The 22,623-nt window shown below is 38.4% G+C and overlaps 1 protein-coding gene across 10 annotated transcripts; it reads left to right on the top strand.

Annotated features, from left to right (window-relative positions):
* The first annotated feature begins 1,016 nt into the window (after positions 1–1,016).
* Positions 1,017–18,155, top strand: LOC135649472 (BTB/POZ domain-containing protein At2g30600-like). Of its 10 annotated transcripts, none has more exons than XR_010501274.1 (14): positions 1,017–1,335; positions 2,635–2,721; positions 11,661–12,462; positions 12,560–12,889; positions 13,078–13,305; positions 14,273–14,434; positions 15,474–15,686; positions 15,782–15,829; positions 15,917–15,972; positions 16,064–16,196; positions 16,350–16,389; positions 16,464–16,544; positions 17,573–17,641; positions 17,725–17,792. XR_010501274.1 is itself a non-coding variant. In XM_065167852.1 (14 exons), exons 3-14 carry the CDS (start codon positions 11,665–11,667, stop codon positions 17,941–17,943), a joined length of 2,412 nt encoding a protein of 803 aa, XP_065023924.1. In that variant the 5' UTR covers positions 1,020–1,335; positions 2,673–2,721; positions 11,661–11,664; the 3' UTR covers positions 17,944–18,155. The 10 variants fall into 10 exon arrangements, 9 of the variants coding, with proteins under 9 accessions (XP_065023928.1, XP_065023924.1, XP_065023925.1 ...); XM_065167852.1 differs by having other exon boundaries at positions 1,020–1,335; positions 2,673–2,721; positions 16,315–16,389; positions 17,725–18,155; XM_065167853.1 differs by having other exon boundaries at positions 1,020–1,335; positions 2,667–2,721; positions 16,315–16,389; positions 17,725–18,155.
* The last annotated feature ends 4,468 nt before the right edge of the window (positions 18,156–22,623 follow it).

Raw genomic sequence — 22,623 nt, 5'->3', positions numbered from 1 at the left:
GGCAAAGTTACGGATTTGGTTAGAGTTACTTAAGTCATGATGTATTTTTGTATGAATTTTTCAGATTTAGTTGGGATTGTTTAAGTTATGATGTATCTTTGCGATATACGTCTGCAAAAGGTTAGTCAATTTGTAGCTTTGCTTAGGTTTTGTAGGATTTGTAAAAAGAGAAAGTTAAATAGTTTGAAAATGAGCGATGAACAAATTTTGATGTTTCGTAAAGAGGGAAGTTTTATAAGTAATTTAGCATACATTTTAAGTGTAAGAGAAAAAAAGGGAAAGCAAGGATTTTAGAAGACAAAATGAATAGTTTGTGTATATCGATTAACATCAAACACTATCTCGAAGAAGTCTCATCCTCTTTGGGGTCATTCTAGAGGTTTTAGGGTATTGAGATGATTATGCTTTGTGACTATAGAAAACATGTTATGGCATATAAAAATTATTTTAAAATCATTTTGGGATAGTTTTGTTCAATACAGTGAGCAGTTATGAATTATCGTTATTTATATTTTTAAATAAAAAATATATAAAATCAAGTATACTACTAAACATATGTACATATGTACAAATATGTAAAAGCAATGATACTAAGAGAGTCGAATGGTGGTGGATTCATCAGATTCCAACTTCTAAGTGATGCAAATAAGTGATCCAACTTCGCTTATTCTCGGTCATTGGCAGCTAAACTTACCCATGTCATCCAGCTTAGAAAGACCATCCAATTTGGAATTACTGACCTTTTTTCGTTCACCAACAGCGTACCCCGCATTCCTTTCGGGCGCCAAAGTGGGAGGAGAGGACGCATTCCTTTCGGCCACCAAAGTGGAAGGAGAGGAGGGAGGGTTTTTGGGTACACAGTCGCCGGAGTACAGATTTATTTCTCATCTATAAGCACAGGACAGAAGTTTCATGATAAAGCTGTTGATTAAATAAGAATTTTAGACAAACTAGGATAACATTACCAGAACAAAGTTATATCCTCCTGTATTCAGGCTCCCTGCTTCCTCGAATAATGAGGCGGGTTGCTATTAGGGTGGTTTGAAAGCTGGTAGGAAATATGGAGCTCCTTTCTTTTTTTGTAACAACGGCACGGTCAAACACGTAACGAAGTGAACAGAAAAATCTACAGAAGGCGCGACGTCATCACACAAAAGAGGTGAGAGAGAGAGAGAGAGAGAGAGAGGCGCTGGATCAGATCATCGGGAGATCGGAAGCGTGAGTGCACTTCGATCCGAGGATTTCTTTCGGAAGCGTGAATGGAGCATGTGTAGTGGGCGCGACGTCAGCACGAGAGGGAGAGAGGGTGGACCAGATCGTTGGGAGATCGGAAGCGTGAGTTCACCTCGATCCAACTATTTCTTTCTTTTTCCGATAGCTTCTGACGATTCTTGAGTTCGTTCTTGTCGACTCCGTTTTCTCTGTCTCATTTGATGTTAAATCTTGAGATCGGAAGCGTGAGTTCACCTCGATCCGACGATTTCTTTCTTCTTCGATTGCTTCTGACGATTCTTGAGTTATTTTTGTCGGCTCCGTTTTCTCTGTTTCATGTGATGTTAAATCTGACTGCTCGGTGTGGATCTTAACCTCGTCTTACGCCTGTTTCGGTTTCCAGATTATTCTCCAATAAGAATGATCTGATTCTTTCACAATACAGTTGTGGAGAGAGTTTTTTTGTGATGAAAGTGAAGTCTTTCGCCCTAAAACTTGTATTCTCGATTGTTTTGATCTTTGGATAAGAGATGAGACTTTGACATCATCAAGTCTTTTTTATGGATTTCAGTGGTTCATTTAAATTCGACATTTAAGGGGGAAAAATAGTTTTTATTGGATAAGATCAACAAATAGTGAGTCAGCTTTGTGATGAAAGTGATCTGATTCTTTCACAAGACAGTTGTGGAGAGAGTATTTTTGTGATGAAAGTGAAGTCTTTCGCCCTAAAACTTGTTTTGTCGATTGTTTTGATCTTTGGATAAGAGATGAGCCTTTGACATCATCAAGTCTTTTATGTGGATTTCAGTGGTTCATTTAAATTCGACATTTAAGGGGAAAAATAGTTTTTCTGGATAAGATCAACAAATAGTGAGTCAGCTTTGTCTCCATCACGGTCAGTGCCGCTATTGGAACACCTTGCAGTGGAAATAACGCCAATTGTACATGTTTGGGGACCTACTTATTAGCATATGACCGTCTTAACCTAAAAGTTCAATTTTAGGGTTTCCGAAACCCTTCCCAATCAGCTGGAATTACATGGATTATGAGTGTTGAGGCATGTTTCCTCAAATTCTCTTATCATTTCGTTGTTTTAGAGATTGTTTGTTTGATTTTTTGATCCTTTGAGAAAAAGGAGATCAAATTTGAGGCGGGTATTCTCCAAGATGACGTTTTCTTCCTCTTTGTCGGTTTCTTGTGGGGATCCCATCTTGGTTGGCGTCAAACCACTAATATTTCTAAAGAACAAGTTTTTCATCGGCAAGTTCTGGCAAAATTATGAAATCTTTTCTCTCTGAATCTAATTTTGGACTCATTCCCGCTGTTGTCTTGTTGGCAATATTGTCATCTTTATCGATTTAAATTCCTGGAACATAGCTGCCATAATATATTGTGATTTCATGTGGTGCTTGCTTTTTTCAGGTTTGGTTTAACTGATAGGTGTTGTCCTTTAGCTGCAGATATTTTCTTTTGATGAATGGAGTAAGATAAGATCTGGTTTGTACTTTGGTAAGTATATGTTTTCTTATTTTGTAATCAAACCTTTGATTTAGGAATTAGTTTTTATTTCCTTGTTTGCTATTGTGATTTAGGAAATATTAATTTTATTTTTTTTATTATCATTGTAAATTAGAAAATAATTATTAAGCATTTCAAATAGAGTGATATCATATTTGTTAGTATATTAAATAAAAATTATATTAAATAAATATAAAAATTAATTTTTATTTTAATTAGAGGGTTCACCTTCTCCTATTTAAGAGGATGGATTCTCCATTCCCATTTAAGTGGAGGGAATTATATTCTCGCTAAGCCAAGTCTAGCATTTGAAGGAACGAGGAATTGTATCCTATTGTGGATAGATAGGTTTTCCTATCTTTCTTGAAAAAAATAAAAATTTTATTTTGATTCTTTTAAATGTTTAAATTTTATTTGTAGTTCGAAAATATTTATTAATCCTTGAAATGTTAAAATTTTTATTGTTGGATTAAAATATATTATCTAAAATTTTTAAGATATTCTTTAGTCCCTTTTAAGGTTTAGAATTTTATTATTTGATTAGATTATGTTGAAATTATTCATACCATATGTATTGAATGTATGATATCTGATTTTTATTTGAATTAAGAATGTTATTTATTTGTATTAAAGATTATTTTTTAATCTTATCTTTTAATCTATTATTATGTTTAATGTATTATTATTAATGGATATATGTTGTCATAATTCGAAATTGATGAAATTAGGTACAATTTGGGTTGAAATAGCCTATAGGCTAGACCTAGTCAATAGGTCGGCCAGGCCCCACTCATGGGTTAAGCCACAACCCATTGACTAGGCCCAATCAATAGACTAGGCCCAACTAGTAGGCTAGGCCCAACCAACAGGCTAGGCCTTAGCCCGTAGGTTAGCTCAGCCTAACCTAACATAGGCGATTACGTGCGACGCATATGACCAGTCCATGTACCAAGGGCTAGCCCAGCATAGTGTGGTGCATGTACAATCATGTGTAATGCATATGATTAGTATATGGGTTGGCCCAACCTAGCCTAATATTATGTAATTGTTGGATTTGAGCCAAAATATTGATTGAACCAAACCAGATTTAATCAGTTAAGTCGATTTAGGGTGATTTCGAATTTGTTTGACTTATTCAAATATGTTTAACTTAAATTGAATCTAATCTTGTCCAAATTATATTAGTTTAGGGTGGTTTCAGACCAGTTAAATAAGAATTATAGATCATTTTAGTTGGGTTTTAATTAAATCGAGTTCAATTAGATCGATTGAACTAGGGTTCTAGTTAATTGAAGGCTAATTTGTATTATTTGATATTGATGATTTTTGAAAGAGATGTTTTGAATGCGTTATTTCATCTCGATATAGACATGACTAGTATGAGGAACGTGTTCTCATTTTGGAAGGTAAGGGACACCACTCTTTCCGTTGTTAGGAGTGCGATATGAGTTTGTCTCCATTCACTGTTGGAAGAATACAAACTCATCCCGTAGGATAAAGCCTCTCCATCAGCTCTTGGGGGAGTGCTCCTTAAGGTAAATGATATTCGCCAATGAGATGATTGATTTTTAATCATATATTTATTTTCAATTGATTTATAGGGGTTCTTAGCGTTACTAAAATTTCTTTGTTTTTGATTTTTCGAGTAGCCTCCCACTAGCACTAAATCGAATTCCAGTGAAGAGCAGACTTTTCTCTACCACTAGGTAGAGCCACTTGGATATTTCTTCGAGTTAATATTACTAGGTTCTTCAATAAATACTTTTGACTCATACTTTGATGAATAAATGAATTGTAATAAATGCTTACACGTTATGAATAAAGTGATGTTTATTTATTTGGTTATGCATGTACTTGTGGAATGATGTGATCCTGTAAAAAAAAAAAAAATTTAGGATGTGACATCTTTTTATGGTAGTATGGTCTAGGGCCTATTGCTCAAGGTGCTCGTCTCTTATCTTGATCAATGATCGTCTTTGTCCTATTAAAGGAGTAATTGAGCCAATTTGAGAGAACAGTGGTTCTATTGCTCGAGGTGCTCGTGGTCGTAATGCCACTAGCTTGCGCACTTGAAGATGTGTTCGAGCAAGCCATAACTTGGAATTTCCATTCATTGTAGAGCAAACCTAGTTCTCACATACACCTGTTACTAATTATGTGCCAACTTCTTTGACATCGCAGAATGCACCTCGTGCCCCAGCACTTGCCAATGGTCCAGATGGTGTACATGGAGTCTTCAATGCTGTTAGAGGTTGCTTTAAGCGTTAGGGAGGAGCAAGATGGAGCTCCGTGGGGTGGAAATAATACTTTAGATCATATTAAGAGAGTGAGACCACTTATTTTTAAAGGAAAACCAAATGCAATCTTCGTTGAATGTTGGATCCGTCAAGTGGAGAAGACATTTGAAGCTATCAAATGTAGTGAAAATCTAAAGGTGTCTTTTGCTTCTTTCATTTTGGAAGGGAAGGCAAATACTTGATATACCTCAAAAAGGAGGATGTTGGAGGCAGGAGACAATAAGGTGACTTGAGAACAGTTTAAGGATGCATTCTATGAGTAATTTTTTCCTGATTCAGTTCGTTTTGAGAAGCAACAAAAGTTCCTTAACATCCACCAAGGAAGTAGGATCGTGATGGAATACGATCATTATTTCACTAAGCCAGCCCAATTCTCTCCACATAATGTGTTTAATGAATATCAAGGAGTTTGTCACTTTGAAAGGGGACTTCGTCCATCAATTAGAAAGTCCGTTGTTGTATTGATTTTACCAACATATGCTAAAGTACTAAATCGAGCTTTGGTGGTGGAAAAATTAGATAATGAAGTGCAATAAGTAAAGGATCAAAAGCGACCTTTTAGTATTGTATCATCTACGTATGAGGGATCACATTCTGGACCCTCAGAGCATCAATAGGCAGGAGCTCCCGGTAATTAAGTCATCATAATATGTTATTTCTTTGTGAAGACTAATCAAGTTTTCACCTCATGCCCCATGGGATAGTGTATATGCTTTTATTATCAACAACCAAGGTACATGTCGAAGGACTGCCTTGGAAGCAACATCAACGTCGAGCTCCACCCCAAACAGTTAGACTACAACAGCCAGGATCTAGAGAGGGAGGTCAGGCGAGGGTTTATGCATTGACCTAATAAGATGCTGAAGCTTTGAGATTTATTATTAAAGGTATTATCACACTCTGTGATATGCCTGCTTCTGTGCTTATATATTCTGATTTTACGCATTCTTTTATATTACCTTATTTTGTTATGAGATTGCATAAGAATCCAAGGATAATAAATAATGTGTTAATGGTAGCAACACTAGTTGGAAACTCTCTGATAGCTAATCAGATATTTAGAAACTGTATTATTACTATGGAAAGTCATGATTTGCTAGTAGATCTTATTCTACTAGAGTTCCAAGATTTCGATGCTATCTTGGGTATGAATTGACTTTCATCATACTATGCAAGTGTTAATTATTTCTAAAAGATTATTACTTTCTCACCCCTAGATCAACCACCTTTTCAGTTTATTGGGATTCAAGAAAAGCTCCATTATATTATTTTAGCTTTGAGTGCTACTCAACTATTACTGAAAGGATGTTAGGGATAATTGGCCTTCATTTCTGGAGAAGAATCTAATAAGTCAGTATTAAAGGATATCCCTATTGTATGGGATTTTTTAGATTTTTCCTTAAGATCTGCTTGGACTGCCACTAGATAGGCAGATTAAATTTCTAATTGATCTTCTACCTTGGCACTGTACCTATTTCTAAACCCCCTTATAGAATGACACCAATTGAGCTAGAGGAGTTAAAGAAACAGATTCAGGATCTTTTGAACAAGGGTTTTATTTGACCCAGTGTATTACCTTGGGGTTCACCTGTCTTGTTTGTGAAGAATAAAGATGAATCTATACGGCTATGTATCAATTATAAATAGCTTAACCAAGTGACTATAAAGAATAAATATCTCATTCCCCGAATAGAAGACCTATTTGATCAACTTCAAGGTACTTAGGTATACTCATAGATTAATTTGAGATCCAATTATCATCAATTAAAGATAAGAGAAGGAGATATATAGAAAACTGATTTCAGAATACGATATGGTCATTACAAATTCTTAGTAATGCCTTTCGGACTTGCAAATGCATCGGCTATAATCATGGATCTCATGAATAGGGTGTTTTACACTTATCTTGATAAATTTGTAATTGTATTCATTGATGACATCTTGATCTATTCCAAAAGTAGGACGGAACATGAACACCATCTCAAGATAGTTTTGGAAGTTTTAAAACAAGAGAAACTTTATGTAAAATTGAGTAAGTGCAATTTTTGGCTCAATGAAGTTATGTTTCTTGGTTATGTAATTTTAGGTGCTAGTATATCTGTTGACCCCCAAAAAATTGAAGCTGTGATAAATTGGAAGTAACTTTCTAATGTTTTAGAGATTAGAAGCTTCTTGGGTTTAGTTGGATATTATAGAAGATTCGTAGAAGGTTTTTCAAAAATAACAACACCCTTAACCAGGTTGATGCAGAAGAATATAAAGTTCGTGTGGGATGATAAATTTTAACGAAGTTTTCAAGAATTGAAGGAAGAATTAACCAGTGCTCCTATCTTAGTGATTCCTTCAGGAGGGGAAGGTTTTGTAGTGTATAGTGATGGATCACTTCGGGTTGTGTTCAAATGAGAGGGTAGTTGTTTATGGATCTAGACAATTAAGGTCTTATGAGAAGAACTATCCTACTCATGACTTAGAGCTAGTAGTTATTATTTTTGCACTGAAAATTTGGAGATATTATCTCTATAGACAAACTTTTAGAATCTTTGCAGATCATAAGAGTCTCAATTATATCTTCACACAGAAGGATTTAAATACAAGACAAAGAAGATGGTTAAACTTTCTAAAAGATTATGATTTTAATATCAACTACCATCATGCGAGGCTAATGTAGTCGCTAATATCTGAAGCAGAAATATTTCAAGTCTTATAGCTTATATGAATATTCAAAGAAATTTTATGATGGTAGAGTTGGTACATTTGAAACTAGAACTTTTATTTGAGACAAATAAAGATTTTCTAGCATGCTTGATGTCACAATCATATTTGGTAGAAAGGATTAAAGAAGATCAGAAGGAAGATGCATATCTTCAGATGATAGCTAAGGGATCTAAACCTGAGTTCCTCGAAGCCGAAGATGGTTTATTACATTCTACAATCGACTTTGTGTTCCCAAAAGTTATTTAGTAAAGATGCAATTTTTGAAGGAGGCCTACAGATTAAAATTTAATATCCATCCCAAGACTACCAAGATGTATTGGGATTTATGCCAAAACTACCAGTGGCATGATATGAAAAGAGATATAGCAGCATTTGTCTCTAAATAAATGTCTAATCTACTAGCACCTGAAGGCAGAACATCAAGTATCGCAGGAAAATTATAAAAGCCTTGAATTCCTAAATGAAAGTGGGAGTAGGTCACTAAGGATTTTGTGACAGGACTAACCAAAACTACGAAAGGACATAATGTAATTTGGGTAGTAGTGGACATATTTATTAAATCCGCTCACTTTCTTCCTGTTAACAAGAAGTATTCATTCGATAAACTAGCAAGCCTATATATTAAAAAGATTATTTGATATCATGGGGTGCTAGTTAGCATTATCTCGGATAGAGATCCAAGGTTTATTTCTAAGTTTTGGGGAAATCTATAAAAATCTTTAGGCACACAATTAAAATTTAGTATAGCTTTTCATCCGCTAACTAATGGTCAATCTGAGAGAACAAAACAAACTCTTGAAGATCTCTTAAGAGCTTATGCCTTGGACTTTGGTGGAAGTTGGGATATGTACTTGCACCTAATTAAGTTTGCTTACAATAATAGTTATCACTCTAGTATACAGATAGCCCCATTTGAAGCTCTTTATGGAGAAAGTGCAGATCACCTGTGTATTGGGATGAGGTGGGGGAACAGAAGCTTTTGAGACCTCAATTAATTTAAAGAGATACTGATGATATTCGAATCATATGTTAGAGATTATTAGTAGCTCAAAGTCGCCAGAAAAGTTATGCAAAGAGATTTGGAGTTTAAAGTTAGTGATCACGTCTTCTTGAAGGTGTCACCAACCATGGGAGTCATGAGGTTTGGTTAAAGGGGCAAGTTAGCCCATAGATTTATTGGTCCATTTGAGATCTCACAAAAGGTTGGGCTTGTAGCATGCATATTGGTGCTCCTAGTGTTGGCTATCATCCATGATGTATTCCACATCTCTATACTCGGAGATATATCAGGGATCCATCCCATGTCATATCTTATCAACCTCTATAACTAAGAAATAATGTCACCTTTGCAGAACAACTAACCCAGATTTTGGAAAGGAAAGAACACGTTTTAAGGAATAAAGTTTTACCTTTGATAAAGATCCGTTGACAGCACCATTCAGACAATGAGGCAACTTGGGAAAGAGAAGAAGATGTGCGAGAGTAGTATCCTTACCTATTTTTTTAAGGTAAGTTAATTTGGGGACCAAATTCCATTTAGGAGGGGAGAAATGTAATCAAATATTCGATTTAGGAATTTGTTTTTATTTCCTTGCTTGCCATTGTGATTTAGGAAATATTAATTTTTATTTCCTTGATTATCATTATAAATTAGGAAACAACTAGTAAGTATTTCAAATAGAGAGATGTCATATTTGTTAGTATATTAAATGAAAATTTATATTAAATAAATATAAAAATAAAAAAATTTTCTTAATTGGAGGGCTCACATTCTCCTATTTAAGAAGAGGGATTTCTCTCCTTCATTCCTCGCCAAGCCAAGCCCAATAGTGGGAGGAATTAGGAGTTGATATCCTACTGAGGAGAGGTAGGTTTCCTTGCCTTTCATGAAAAAAATAAAAGCTTTTATTTTGATTCCCCTAATGTTGAAATTTTATTTGTAGTTCGAAAGTATTTATCAATCCTTTAAATGTTAAAATTTTTATTGTTGGATTAAAATATATTATCTAAAGTTTTTAAGATATTCTTTAAAACCTTTTAAGGTTCAGAATTTTATTATTTGATTATATTACGTTGAAATTATTTATGTCGTATGTATTGAATATATGATATATGATTTTTATTTGAATTAAAAATGTTATTTTTTTGTATTGAAGTATATCTTTTAATCTGTTGTTCTGTTAATTGTATTATTATTAATGGATATATATTGTCATAATTTAAAATTGATGAAATTAGGTAGGATTTGGGTTGAAATAGCCCATAGGCTAGGCTTAATCAATAGGCCAGGTTCAGTCAGCAGGCCAGGCCCAACCTACGGGTCAGGCCATAGTTTATTGACTAGGCCCAATCAATAGACCAATTCCAGTTAGCAGGCCAAGCTCAACCCGTAAGTTAGGCCTTAGCTCGTAGGCTACCTTAGCCTAGCCCAACATGGGCGGTCACGTGCGATGCACATACCAGTTCATGGGCCAAGGGCTAGCCTAGCCTGGTGTGGTGCATGCACGGTTATGTGCAGTGCACATGACTAGTAAATAAGCTAGCCCAACCTAGCCCAGTATTATGTAGTTGTTGGATTTGAGCTCAAACTTTGATTAAACCAAATCAGATTTGATCAGTTAGATCGATTCAGGGTGATTTTGAATTGGTTTTACTTATTCAAATATGTTTAACTTAAATTTAACCTAATCTAATCCAAATTATATTAGTCTAGGTTGGTTTCAGACTAGTTATATAAGGATTAGAGATCGGTTCAATTGGGTTTTAGTTAAATCGAGTTCAATTAGACCGATTGAACTAGGGTTCAAGTCAATTGAGGGTTAATTGATATTATTTGACATTGATGATGTTTAAAAGAAATGTTTTAGATGTGTTATTTCACCCTGATATAGATATGACCAGTATGACATGTTGTTATTTTTCTGCCGAGGGCAGTAGGGCAATTTACTTCAGGGATTAGCAGGATATCAGATATGACGATTGGACGGTTCCTCCATCTGCTGTTGGGAGGAACGTATTTCCACTTTAGCGGGTGAGGGATACCACTTCATCTGTTGTTGGAAGTACGATATGAGTTTGCCTCCATCCGTTATTGGGAGAATACAAACTCATCCCATAGGATAAAGCCTCTCCATCCGTTGTTGGGAGAGTGCTCCTTTGGGCATTTGATATACGCCAACGGGATGATTGAATTTTGATCATATATTCATTTTCAGTTGATTTATAGGGTTTCTACTCAGCGTTGCTGAAATTTCTTTATTTTTTATTTTCAGAGTAGCCTCCCACCAGCACTAAATCAGATTCTAGCAGAGAGCAAACTTTCTTCTACCGTTAGGTAGTGCCATTTGGATATTTCTTCGAGTTAACATCACTATGTTTTTAATAAATACTTTTGACTTATGCTTTGACGAATAAATAAATCATAATAAATGTTTATAAGTTATGAATAAAGTGATATTTATTTATTTGGCTTTGAATGTACTTGTGGAAAGATGTGACCTTGTAAAAAAAAAAAATTTCAGGATGTGACATACTTGCTTTTAGAAACTTGTAAACTATCCCTTTCCCTTGCCTCCAGTGTTGAACCCACTGATTTGTTTTTTTTTTTCTTGTCGTTTTCATCCATCAGAACTCTTTTGTTGTATAAAACCTTCCAGGTGCTTCTATGTTGCATAATTGCATTCTTTGTTAGCCACCAGCTTCTTTGAAGATAGTCTGATACTTATTTAACCTTTTCAAAGGGTTATTTTAAGCAAGTATCTCAGTTGGGTGGTTCATTGTTTTTGGTTGTTTACATTTTCCTTTTTTATCTGCTCTGTTTTTCATATGAATGATCCTTTTTAGAATTTGTTCAACTGAATCTCCTGGTCTTAGATGTTACTGACTCCCCACTTGTCTATGTTCTCCTTGCTTTAACAGAAAAATGAGTGTGGAGAAGCAGAAGAAGTTCCTCACAGTTGCACCTTTCAAGTGTGTCTGGCGTGAGGAGCTGAGGTTTAAAGAGGCTGGGCGTGGTTGTGTTGCCTTTGAAGCTTTTGCTCAAAATGATGTGACTTTGGTGTTCAGGGAGCAAGTGGGGAGCCAACACTATCATTACAAAATGGATAACAATCCCAACTATACCATCATTTTCGGTAGTCATAGAAATCGAAGGCTAAAGATCGAAGCAAGTGGGAAGACTGTTGTAGACGTTGCTGGAGTGGGGTTATGTTCATCAGCATTTCAGAGCTATTGGATTAGCATATATGATGGGTTGATTAGCATTGGCAAAGGGAAGTATCCTTTTCAGAACCTTGTCTTTGAATGGCATGATTCAGAGCCTAATTTTAATGTGCAGTATATTGGTCTAAGCAGCTGGGATAAGCATGTTGGATACAGAAATATCAGTATCTTGCACATGCCATCACATCACAATGCTCTTTGGAGCCACATAGACTATAAAGATTATGAAGGAGAGGATGATGAGGATGATGGGCTGGAGAATGTGAATGACAATTTAGGAAAGTGGGGGCTTCTTAATTTTTTGGAGAACTGGGATCTAGCTGATGTCTTATTTGAAGTTGGTACAGAAAGAAAGGTTATTCCTGCACACAAGGTGATTTTGAGTTCTACTGGTGATTTCTCCTTGGGATCAACTGATCAAAATGTTATAGAACTACCTTCAACATCATATCCTGTTCTCCATGCCTTTTTGGAATTCATATATATTGGCCGGACTCAAGTATGTTATACAGCATTTAACGATATCTATATGTTTTCTCTCTTTGAGCAACATCCTTGCTGATTTTTCTTTTGTTGGTTTTTATAATTTGGCCTAGATTGTAGAATGGCAACTTGGCCCACTACAGGAGTTGAGCTTACAATTTAAAGTTATAGCATTGGTTAAGCAGTGCGAAGAAATTATGGATCGTTTTAGGAAGAACAAAAAATTGTTTGATTCTGGTAAGAAAGTCGAAATTATCAATCTGAGCTCCCAAGTTCGGCAATTTGGTATCTTTCCTTGCGAAGTACGTCTTGACGTGGGAAAGCTGAAGCATTTTCTTGCTACTGGTGAGCATAGTGATATAAAGATACATATTGAAGATCATGGCCTTGTCGTGCAGTCGCACAAGCTCATTCTTAGTCTATGGAGTGCACCATTTGCAAAGGTGTGTGTATTCTTCTTGTCATACTGTACTGTACAATAAAGATACTTGAGCACATTTAGGTTCCTTGAAATGGTTTTGGCCCTATTCTCTTTTTCAATGGTTGAGCATCTGTCTCTTAGTTACATGCATATGTTGTGCTTGACAACCATTGATTTTCTTTTCTGTAATCTTAACCGATCACATTCCAGATGTTCACGAATGGGATGGTTGAAAGCAGTTCTTCAGACATATATTTAAAGGATGTTCCTGCAGAAGCATTTTGGGTTATGATACAGTTTATGTACAGCGGAGTACTTGAAATGGACATCACAGAAATGGGTCCTATACTAATTCCACTTCTTCTACTTGCTGACCAATTTGGCGTTTTTTATCTTCAGCGAGAATGCTGCAAACGAGTTATGGAATGTCTTTCAGAGGTATTCAGTCACTTGAATTTTCTTGTATAGTTGTGCATTTCTTTTGAATCTGATTGTTTATTCTTTCACCATCAAATTTCAATCTTCATAAGTTGTGAATAAGAGGAACATCAAGGTAATTTTCTAGTTCATACAAATCAGCTGCAAGATGTGCAAGTTTGCAATGGTTTAAGACAACAAGCAAAATGTTCATTTTTCCCATTTTTTGGAATAAATATGAAGAAATTGGATGTGTGTCCTGGACCAACTACACCCACTGGTTGCTGTTCAAAGTGAATTCTTTGTATATAGATTAAATTACTCTAAATGTTTTTAGTGACTTGTATAATAGTTTTCCAGTGAATTCACTAAATGTTTTTAGTGAATTCCTTGCACTATCCATGACATATGATAGTTTCCAGTGAAGCAACAATGCTAACTGTTCCAATCCTGTAAGATTACAGAAAGCATCTAATAGTGTATAAAGATTACTGAATAGATGATCAGAACTTTACTCGTCAAAGTCCGGTGACTTTTGAGAGTTGAATTCACGACTCCTGGTAATATATCATGACATTTATGATAGTTAATATATCTGTCATCTGTTGAAATCAGTCTTTGATAAACAAGCTCATAAGAATCTACTATAGTTGCTGTAAGGATAATGCATTTCAGCAGCACCATCATGATAAAATATAAGTATCCTACACTTATTTTATCTATCTGTATGTTCAATATCACGCGTTCCAACATGATGGTGTGGAATGTCACAGATGGGACCCCACTCTAATAGCTGTCTCTGGTGAAATGCAAGATCTTAATGCATCTCATGTGCATATATTATGCAGGTTTGGTGTTGTACTACTGGAACAAGCTCATCGATCAAGACTTATTTCTGTTTTGCAAATATAATGGACAAGGCTTCCGAAGATTTTGGAGAAGTTGCTAGATGCTTGTGTTGAAACTAATTTTTTGAAGTTTGTTGCAGGATATAGTGTGTACCATTTTACAAGCAGTTTCATCAATCCAATCATATAAACTCCTTGAAGAAACATGCAAGAGGAACTTTGCAATGCACTTCGATTATTGTACAACTGCCAGCACTGAGTTTGTGTTGTTAGATGAGGCGACCTTTAGGGAGATTCTTCTGGTAAGTTGCATTATGTCATTATTCAATCCCTCGTTAGAAATTGAATAGTATGTAGTTCCATTTACAGTTGACGTAACTGATCATCATGGCTTTCTATTGTTTTATTGGGCGTATGACCATTTGTAGAAAAGATGCACACAGCTTTATTGCATTGACATTTTTAATTCCATCATACCTCTTTGGTGAATTATGTTTTGGGTTTGACCTGTACTGCTTGTACGCTTTGTGGCTTACATTTAGAGAATGCCAATATTCTTAGTTCCATCTGAAAACTATAGTACTTTGGAGCAAGGTTTGCCGTACCGGACTGTATCGCCCGGTACGGGCGGTACGTACCGGTCCGACAGGCTAGCGGTACGCGGACCGCCCTGTACCGGTCCGCCCGTACCGAGCACTGTAGCAGTGCACTGTAGCACTGTAGCACTACTACAGTGCTCGGTACACTGTGTGTACCGCTCGGTACATCTGGGTGTACCAGGTGTACCGAGCGGTATACCGTACCGTACCGGTGCCGAGCCCGGGTCGAAATACCGGTACGGTATGGTACGGCGAACCTTGCTTTGGAGTATCTAATGATAGATGTTTTGATAAAAACACCATGCATATTGTAAATTTAACACCATGGAATCTTTTCTTTTGTGTTGAGAAGAATAAAAAGTTAGCTAATAAGTGATCAGTCTTTTGTCTCATGGTTTCTGCTAGTTTCCTGGTGCTACATAAAGTTATAACATGAATGAAGACATGTATATGGATAGATCTTGTAGCTTTGTGCTTGTTTGTGTTTGTGTGAGACAGAGAGAGAGAGAGGGAGGGAGGGAGGGACGAAGTGAGTTTCGTAAAAATTGCACTGATCTCACCTCCAATATTATGTGATTCTCAGCATGAGCATCTGTAACCTTTTCAGCTCTAGCAGTTAGGTTTTAAAAGAGGTGCAATCTAAATTATCATGGTAAATATAGTAAAACGAAATGTAATTTAGGAGATATTAGGTCCATGGTCAAATGCAAGCTTTTGGTTACGTTTATCATGGGTTTTGCAGCATGCTGATATGACTGTAACCTCAGAAGAGAAGGTTTTGGATGCAATAGTACTATGGTGCATGCAAGCCTGTAAAGTCTTTGGTTGGGCTACAGTGGATGATCTCCTTATTTCTTCAACACCTGAACAAATTTTTGGAGAGAGGTTTCAATCAATTTTCTTGCTGCTACCATTTGTGCGATTTCCATTAATGCCATTATTTTTGCTTGAGAAGGTACGTTGTAAGGCTTTGCATCCAGAATGAATTTTGCTTCTGCTTGAGGTTTGAGGTTATCAAAATTTGATTGCACATACTGTCATGTAACACAGCTAGAAGACAGCAGGCTTAGCAACCAGATTCCCATGTTTGGAGACTTGGTGAGTCATTTATATAATTTTTTAATAAAAATTATGTTTCATGGTTCTAGTTGTCTTTGAAATAATTGTAACTGTCTGATACAAAAGGTGAAGGAAGCCATTCAATATTCTGGTGGAATCAAGATGCCAGAAGTCAGTCAGAAGTGAGTTCCTTCATATATTTACATTTATGTATTTACTTTTTATTTTAAATCATATAGTTATTAAATATTAATTAAAGTGGTATTCTTTCAGTATAAGATTTCAGCACAGACATTCTAGTTACAAGGAGCTCCAATACATATGTGATGGTGACAAAAATGGAGTAATATATTTTGCTGGGACATCATATGGGGAACATGCATGGGTAAATCCTGTTCTATCCAAGGCGAGTTTCTTAATTCTTCTCTATGGTGAATTTAAGTTTCTTTTTCATAAAATATGTTGGAAATTTCTGGCTTTGTCGTTGTTGTATGTTTGTCACATTGATTCATCTTAAATTCCAGAAAATCACTCTGACAGCCAGCAGCCCTGCTTCTAGGTACACGGACTCAAAGACACTGGTATCAAGGACATACCAGGTAGTTTATGTGGTATCCATAAGATGAAACCTGAAAAGTCAAACTTACAACATTAACTTTTATATATTCTATAGGCCACCTCCTTTGCTGGACCCCGGATTGAAGATGGCCATAGTTCTGCATGGTGGATGGTTGACATCGGACACGATCACCAGGTGCCTAGAAATCCTTTAACACTTTAATGTTTGCTCATCCTTTGATAACTTCTGAAAAGTTAGCCTAGATTGTTCTTGAAGAAGCTTGTGGGCTTGCTCTAATACCTAAACCTACTATCATTTTCAATAGTTCTTTGTTTCATAATTTTGGAACACCTATGACGAAAATAAGAAGCAGATTATGGAATATATTCTTGACCTTCTATTTTATTTTGAAACTTGAACTAATAATTCTTGGCTTTATGTTTATACGTACCTCAAGAGGCCAGAACATATTATTGCCCTGAGTCCTGGATCTATCTTAAGAGTATGAATGAACCTAGATATTATTCTGCACCTTAGTTACTTGTCTGTGGCCAATGAATAAACCTATATTAAAGTATGCAAACATGGTTTGAAGTTAGGAAAGATGAAAAAATCAGCTGTAATAGCAAAATCAAGTAGACACTGGAGGTTCCAAAGGTGGTGAGAGACATTATGTTATGCATTATCTCAGACACAAATTAACAACAGACCTACAAAGGACACTCAATTTTCTCAGATTGTTTATTTGGTTGTTTCACATCTGCATCTGTTTTCCACTTTGGTGAGATCCTCATCTTCTTGGCTGACCATTTTATTTTGTATTTTGGCACTAGATCATTCTCTGATAGCAATGACAATTTCGATGCTCCTTGCTGCCATGCATAAACTGAAACTGCATTTGGGACAAGCACAAACATTAATGCGTCAGCAAATGCAATTAACTCGACAGATAGAAACTCTAGAAACTGGAGAGCATCCACCATGGGCTCTATTTATGATTCTAACTGGAGAGCTCCACTAGTCATTCACTAATCCAGGCTAAAATTCTAGAAACTAAAATTGCCTATGTAGGTGTAAAAGCAGGAAGAACAAGCCCCTTGAAAGCCTTACTGAGATACTGTTTGTTGTTATAGTCTTAAATGCAGATGCATAATTTTATCTCTTGTATTAATCAAACTTTGAAATACTGTTCAGCTCATGTTCTTCCTGCTTTTCTGTGCCAGCTGATGTGCAATTATTACACCTTGAGGCAGGATGGCTCCTCAACATACATAAGATCCTGGGCTTTTCAGGTAATCCTTCTCCTTTATGGCTTTTCCGGTGTATCTTATTTCAGTGATGAAGACAGTTCATTGCATTTTTTTTTCTGTGCTAGGGATCTGTGGATGGCAAAAATTGGACTAATCTGAGAGTTCACAACGATGACCAGACAATTTGTAGGTCTGGCCAGTTCGCATCATGGCCTGTAATTGGTCCTATGGCGCTGCTTCCGTTTAGGTTTTTCCGAGTCATTTTGACTGGTCCAGCATCAGGTGATGCCAACGTTTGGAACCTTTGTATCTGCTTCATTGAGCTCTATGGCTACTTTATCTAACTGAAGTGGATTCCAGTGGCCAAAGCCATTTTGTTGCTTGATCATACGAAGGCCATCTGTGGTTGTACATATAAACAGAACAGAAGATGGAGATGTTGGCTGCATGATATGCTTATCAGCTATGTCAAATTTTGTGTCAACTAATTTGCTTATCTTTCTGGATGATGAACGATGGAAATTTTTGCTCGATTTATGATCTGTAATTCCTACAAGTCCAGTAAACCGATGTTCCTGATGGTATTACATGATACTAATCTATTGTATGACTAATATACCTGTATCACAAACATAGTAGCTTTTATTAATTTGATTATTAGTATTTTACATGAAATAATTACTGTGTTTATGATACTTTGTAAATAATTACTGTGCATACTGTGTTTATTAGTATTCTACTGTAAGGACAAACAGATCATCCTACGCAGGAAGCGTGTTAGGATCGGAACAGCACTAAGAGGGGGGGGGAGGGGGTGAATTAGTGCAGCGGATTAAAACGTTGGTTTCGACAAATCTTTCGTACGATAAGAACGGAACTTGAAAAGCTTAACTTTAAAGCGTATTCTTAAAGTTGCACAGTAAAGGTAATAAGGAACTAAAGCATGTAAGAAGGTTTGCAGTAATGTAAATAGTAATAATGAAATGCAAACCAGAGATCACGTCGATTTTAGAGTGGTTCGGTCAAATAACCTACATCCACTTGCGAGGCCTCTCTTCGATGAGGCTCCCACCTTCCACTAGCAAATCTCTTGAAATGGAAGGGCAAATACCCCTCTTACAACCTTTTACAAGTAGTTCAACCTCATACAAATTTTCAGCAAGAAAGAAGGAGGAGAACTCTCTAGCAAATTGAAAATAAGAAAGGCAAAGACTCTTCTAAGACTTTTCTCTCAATCACTTGCTGCTCAAAGAGTTGTTTTCTCAGCTGAGACTTGAGGAGTATTTATAGGCCTCAAGAGGATTCAAATTTGGGCTCCAAAAATTTGAATTCTCTTATGTTCCCGATGCTGGCGGTGCCACCACCCAGCCAAGTGGTGCCATCGCACAGCGCTCGGGTGCTGGACGGTGCAATCGCCCAGCCCAGGAGGTGTCACCGCCCAGCTCTCGGGTGCTGGGCGGTGCCACCGCCTAGGCCAAATCAGCTCACTGGTTGGGCTCCAAACTTGGCCCAAACCAGTCCGAACTCGGGCCCAATTGGCCCCTACTTGGGTTATAGGATTAACACCTAATCCTAACCCTAATTAACGTGCTAACTATAAATTTAAAGACATTTTCTAAGCTATTACAAAGTCCGTAAGTCAAGACTTCTTCCGGCGAGCTTCCGGCGAACTTCCGACGGTCTTCCGATAAACTCTCGAAAACCATTCTGTGGACTCCCGGCAAGCTCCTATACTTCACGATTTGATCTTGGCGAGTTCCAACGAGCTTCTTCGGCAAGCTCCGATCTTTCTCGGTGAGCTCCGCGAACTTCCAACGAACCTTCCGGCGAGCTTCCGAAAAACCCTTCGGCAAGCTCCCTACTCATTCTCGGCTAGTTCCGACAACATTCCCGACGAACCTTCGGACTTCCGTCGAACTCTCGAACTCGTAACAAATCCTTCGCGCTTGACTCCAGCACTTTGTTTCGCTTTATGTCTTCATCGTTATCGTAGTTAATCCTGCACACACAAACCAAAACTCAACTCCGATCTAGACAATTATTACAACGCGAATTGACATTCTGTTGCTCGGCACGTCATTGGTTGGCGCTTCGTCCGATTCTTCAGTGCATCGTCCTCTCTTGCGGCTTGTTGCCCAATCGGCGGTTGACCTCCGCAACCCCGATAGCCTTGGCGCAATTTCGCTCTCCTTGGCCCGATGCCCGACGTTCGAAGCATTCAGCCATCCAATATCCTGACGTGATCTCTTCCGGCGCAACGTCAATTCCTCCTGCGTCAACTGTCTAAACCTGATCGAGTAGACCTGCATCGCTCAAAATGCAGTTTAAATCATAAACACATATCAAGTGGTTTCATCAAAGCGTAGAAGCAACGTTACCACTATTTCGACCCAACGAATAGAGAAAGTTTTACACAAGGTAAATGGTGGCTTTTTGATGCACCTCTAGTAGCAACCAGAGGGGAAGAAAATAGAAATTGAAGATCAAAATCTTGCCCAATTGCTTATTGAATTTGTCGACATTTTTGCTGAACCATGCAATCTTCCTCCTTCTCGACAACATGACCATCGAATTCCAATCCTTCTGGGCAAACCACCAGCGAACACTCGACCGTACCGATATCCTCACCTCCAAAAAGATGAAATTGAAAAGATCGTAAAGGAGATACTTGAAACAGGGGTGATTCGACCAAGTTGCAGCCCCTATTCCTCACCAGTGCTACTTGTACGCTGCTAGTCATAAGTGCCCAGCAAGCCAATCACGTGAGTGATGGCACGTGTGACTTGATACAGAATCTTTTTTTGCTTATTATATTTTTGGCGTATATCACTTTATAACTATTGCATAAATGCATATGTATTGTGATGTCCTTGGATTTGTGCAATGGGAATCGGATCGTGATGAGATCACGATAATGAGATCGATTCACCTTTAAACACATATCCTAAATAATCCCGGTCATAGGTTACTCGAGAGGGACATCGTGATAACCGGATAGACTGGTGTGCTGTATACCCGTCCATATGATGGATGCAGCTGGTCTCATAGCTGCTCGTGTAGGGACACTAGGGATACAGTACAGGTGCTCATTGGAGAATGAGTTCACTGATTGATCCGCTTACGGAATGCTGGATGGTTGATGATGCCTTATTGTCAGACAACGATTCCGTAGTCCTAGTGGTGTATCTGGTTCTTAGACTTGAGACACCAAGGATGTCCTGTATGAGTGCTCCACTCTTTGATACCAGACTTATAGGTTTGGCTGTTCCCAGATCTAGTACAGCTGGTCATTGGGAGTGGTAGTCGACCTTACGAGGGCTATTGAGTGTCGATAGAGGATCATCCACTCTCGGTATCATGAGAGGAATATCCCATGTGTTCTTGCTCAGACAAATCCCTGGCCAGGGTCATTCGGGTTGAGAGAGAAAGAGTTCTCCGGGAGAATCCGATTAGAGCGAGACTCAAGTAGAAACCGTATGGGTCTGACAGCACCATGCTCGATATACGGTCTCTGGGATATTAGATGGATGAGGGACTATAGGTACATGGTAACTGAGGACAGACAGGTCCAATGGATTGGATTCCCCTGTATCGTCTGGGGACTACGGCGTAGTGGCCTAGTACTTCCGTAGTCGATGAGTCGAGTGAATTATTACAGAGATAATAATTCACTTAGTTAGAAGGAGTTCTGACAGGTATGACTCACGGCCAGCTCGATATTGGGCCTAGAGAGTCACACACATATGGTAGGCATTGCGATGAGTAGAGGTTCGGATATGAGATATCCGACGGAGCCCTTGTCTTATTGGATGCAGATCCAATACCCACTAGGGAAAGGACCCATTAGGGTTTTGATACGGGATCTCTATAAATAGGAGGGATTCACAGCCTCATAGGCTAGAGTCTTTGCTTGCCCTTCCTATTCTCCTCTCCCTCTCCACCTCAGAGTAGGCCTGGAGTTTTGAGGAGCGTCGTCGCAACCCTGCTGTGTGGATCACCGCTAGAGAGGAGGACGCTTGACCTCCTTCACCCTCTCCTGAGGATCTGCAGGGAAACAGGGATATACGATCTCCCTAGGTAACACAATCTCTATACGCAGTTTTGTGTTTTGCGGATTTTTGCGCACCAATCTTTGCACGACGACGAACATCTTTTTGGGAATCGGGGATTTTTGTTTTCTTGTTCTTCCGCTGCGCATATGATGTCGCCCCCCATGATTTCCCAACAGTGGTATCAGAGCCAGGTTGTTCGTGCGAATGATTGGTTTTGAACTGCGTGTATTGTGTTTAGGAAGAATTTTGACGTCAAAATCGTTGACGCAAAAGCGAGGAAGGGCAGCAACAGTTGCTGCCCTCGATCTGCATGCCTGCAGCCACCTGCAGCGGCAGCCGCAGCCGTAGCCAGGCAGCACAGCGCCGGCGCATGCGCAAGCGTTGTGCCTGCAGCAGCCGGCCGGCGGTCTGCTTGCAGCAGGCTTGATGCTGGCGGGGCTGGCAACCCACGGGCAGAGGCGCCGCAGGGCAGCGGCGCCTGCCGCCGAAAGGAAGCGGCGCATGCCGCCGCAGGGCAGCGACGCGCGACGCCTGCCGCCGCTGCTCCCGCGGGCGAAACCCCCCCCATAGGAGCGGCCGCCCGGCGGTACAGCACCGCCTGCGGAGGCAGCGGCGCCCGAAGGGGGCGCCCACCCGCAGCGACATCGCCGCCAGCGGGTGTGCCGCCTGCAGGCGAGGGCAGTGCCCTCGCCCCACCGCACAGGCTGCCGCCGGCAGGGTGGCGACGGCGGCAGCAGCGAAAGGGGGAAAGGGTATTAGGGTTTTCTGCGCAAAAGACAGTTTTGCCTCTCGGAATTTGAGAAATTCCAGTTTCTGTCTTTTGTCCAAATTACGAAAATACCCTTAGGAATTGAGAAATTCCCTATATATCCCTGATTTCAGAAAATATTAATTAAAAGGTTTAGTTGATTATTATTTTTATTATCTAGTAGTCCTACATAATGACGATTATTTATACATGTGATGTATGAT

This window comes from Musa acuminata, chromosome BXJ3-9 (assembly GCF_036884655.1).
Source record: "Musa acuminata AAA Group cultivar baxijiao chromosome BXJ3-9, Cavendish_Baxijiao_AAA, whole genome shotgun sequence".
NCBI lineage: Eukaryota > Viridiplantae > Streptophyta > Magnoliopsida > Zingiberales > Musaceae > Musa > Musa acuminata.
Note: the sequence above shows the minus strand (reverse complement) of the source record. Positions and strands in the feature narration are given on the sequence as shown.

Excerpts from the sequence above, each read along its gene's own strand:
- LOC135649472 (XM_065167856.1), top strand. The coding sequence starts at position 11,665 with ATGAGTGTGGAGAAGCAGAAGAAGTTCCTCACAGTTGCACCTTTCAAG. Across the intron at positions 12,890-13,077 it reads GGAGTGCACCATTTGCAAAG|ATGTTCACGAATGGGATGGT; the intron begins GTGTGTGTATTC and ends ATCACATTCCAG. Across the intron at positions 14,435-15,473 it reads CCTTTAGGGAGATTCTTCTG|CATGCTGATATGACTGTAAC; the intron begins GTAAGTTGCATT and ends TGGGTTTTGCAG.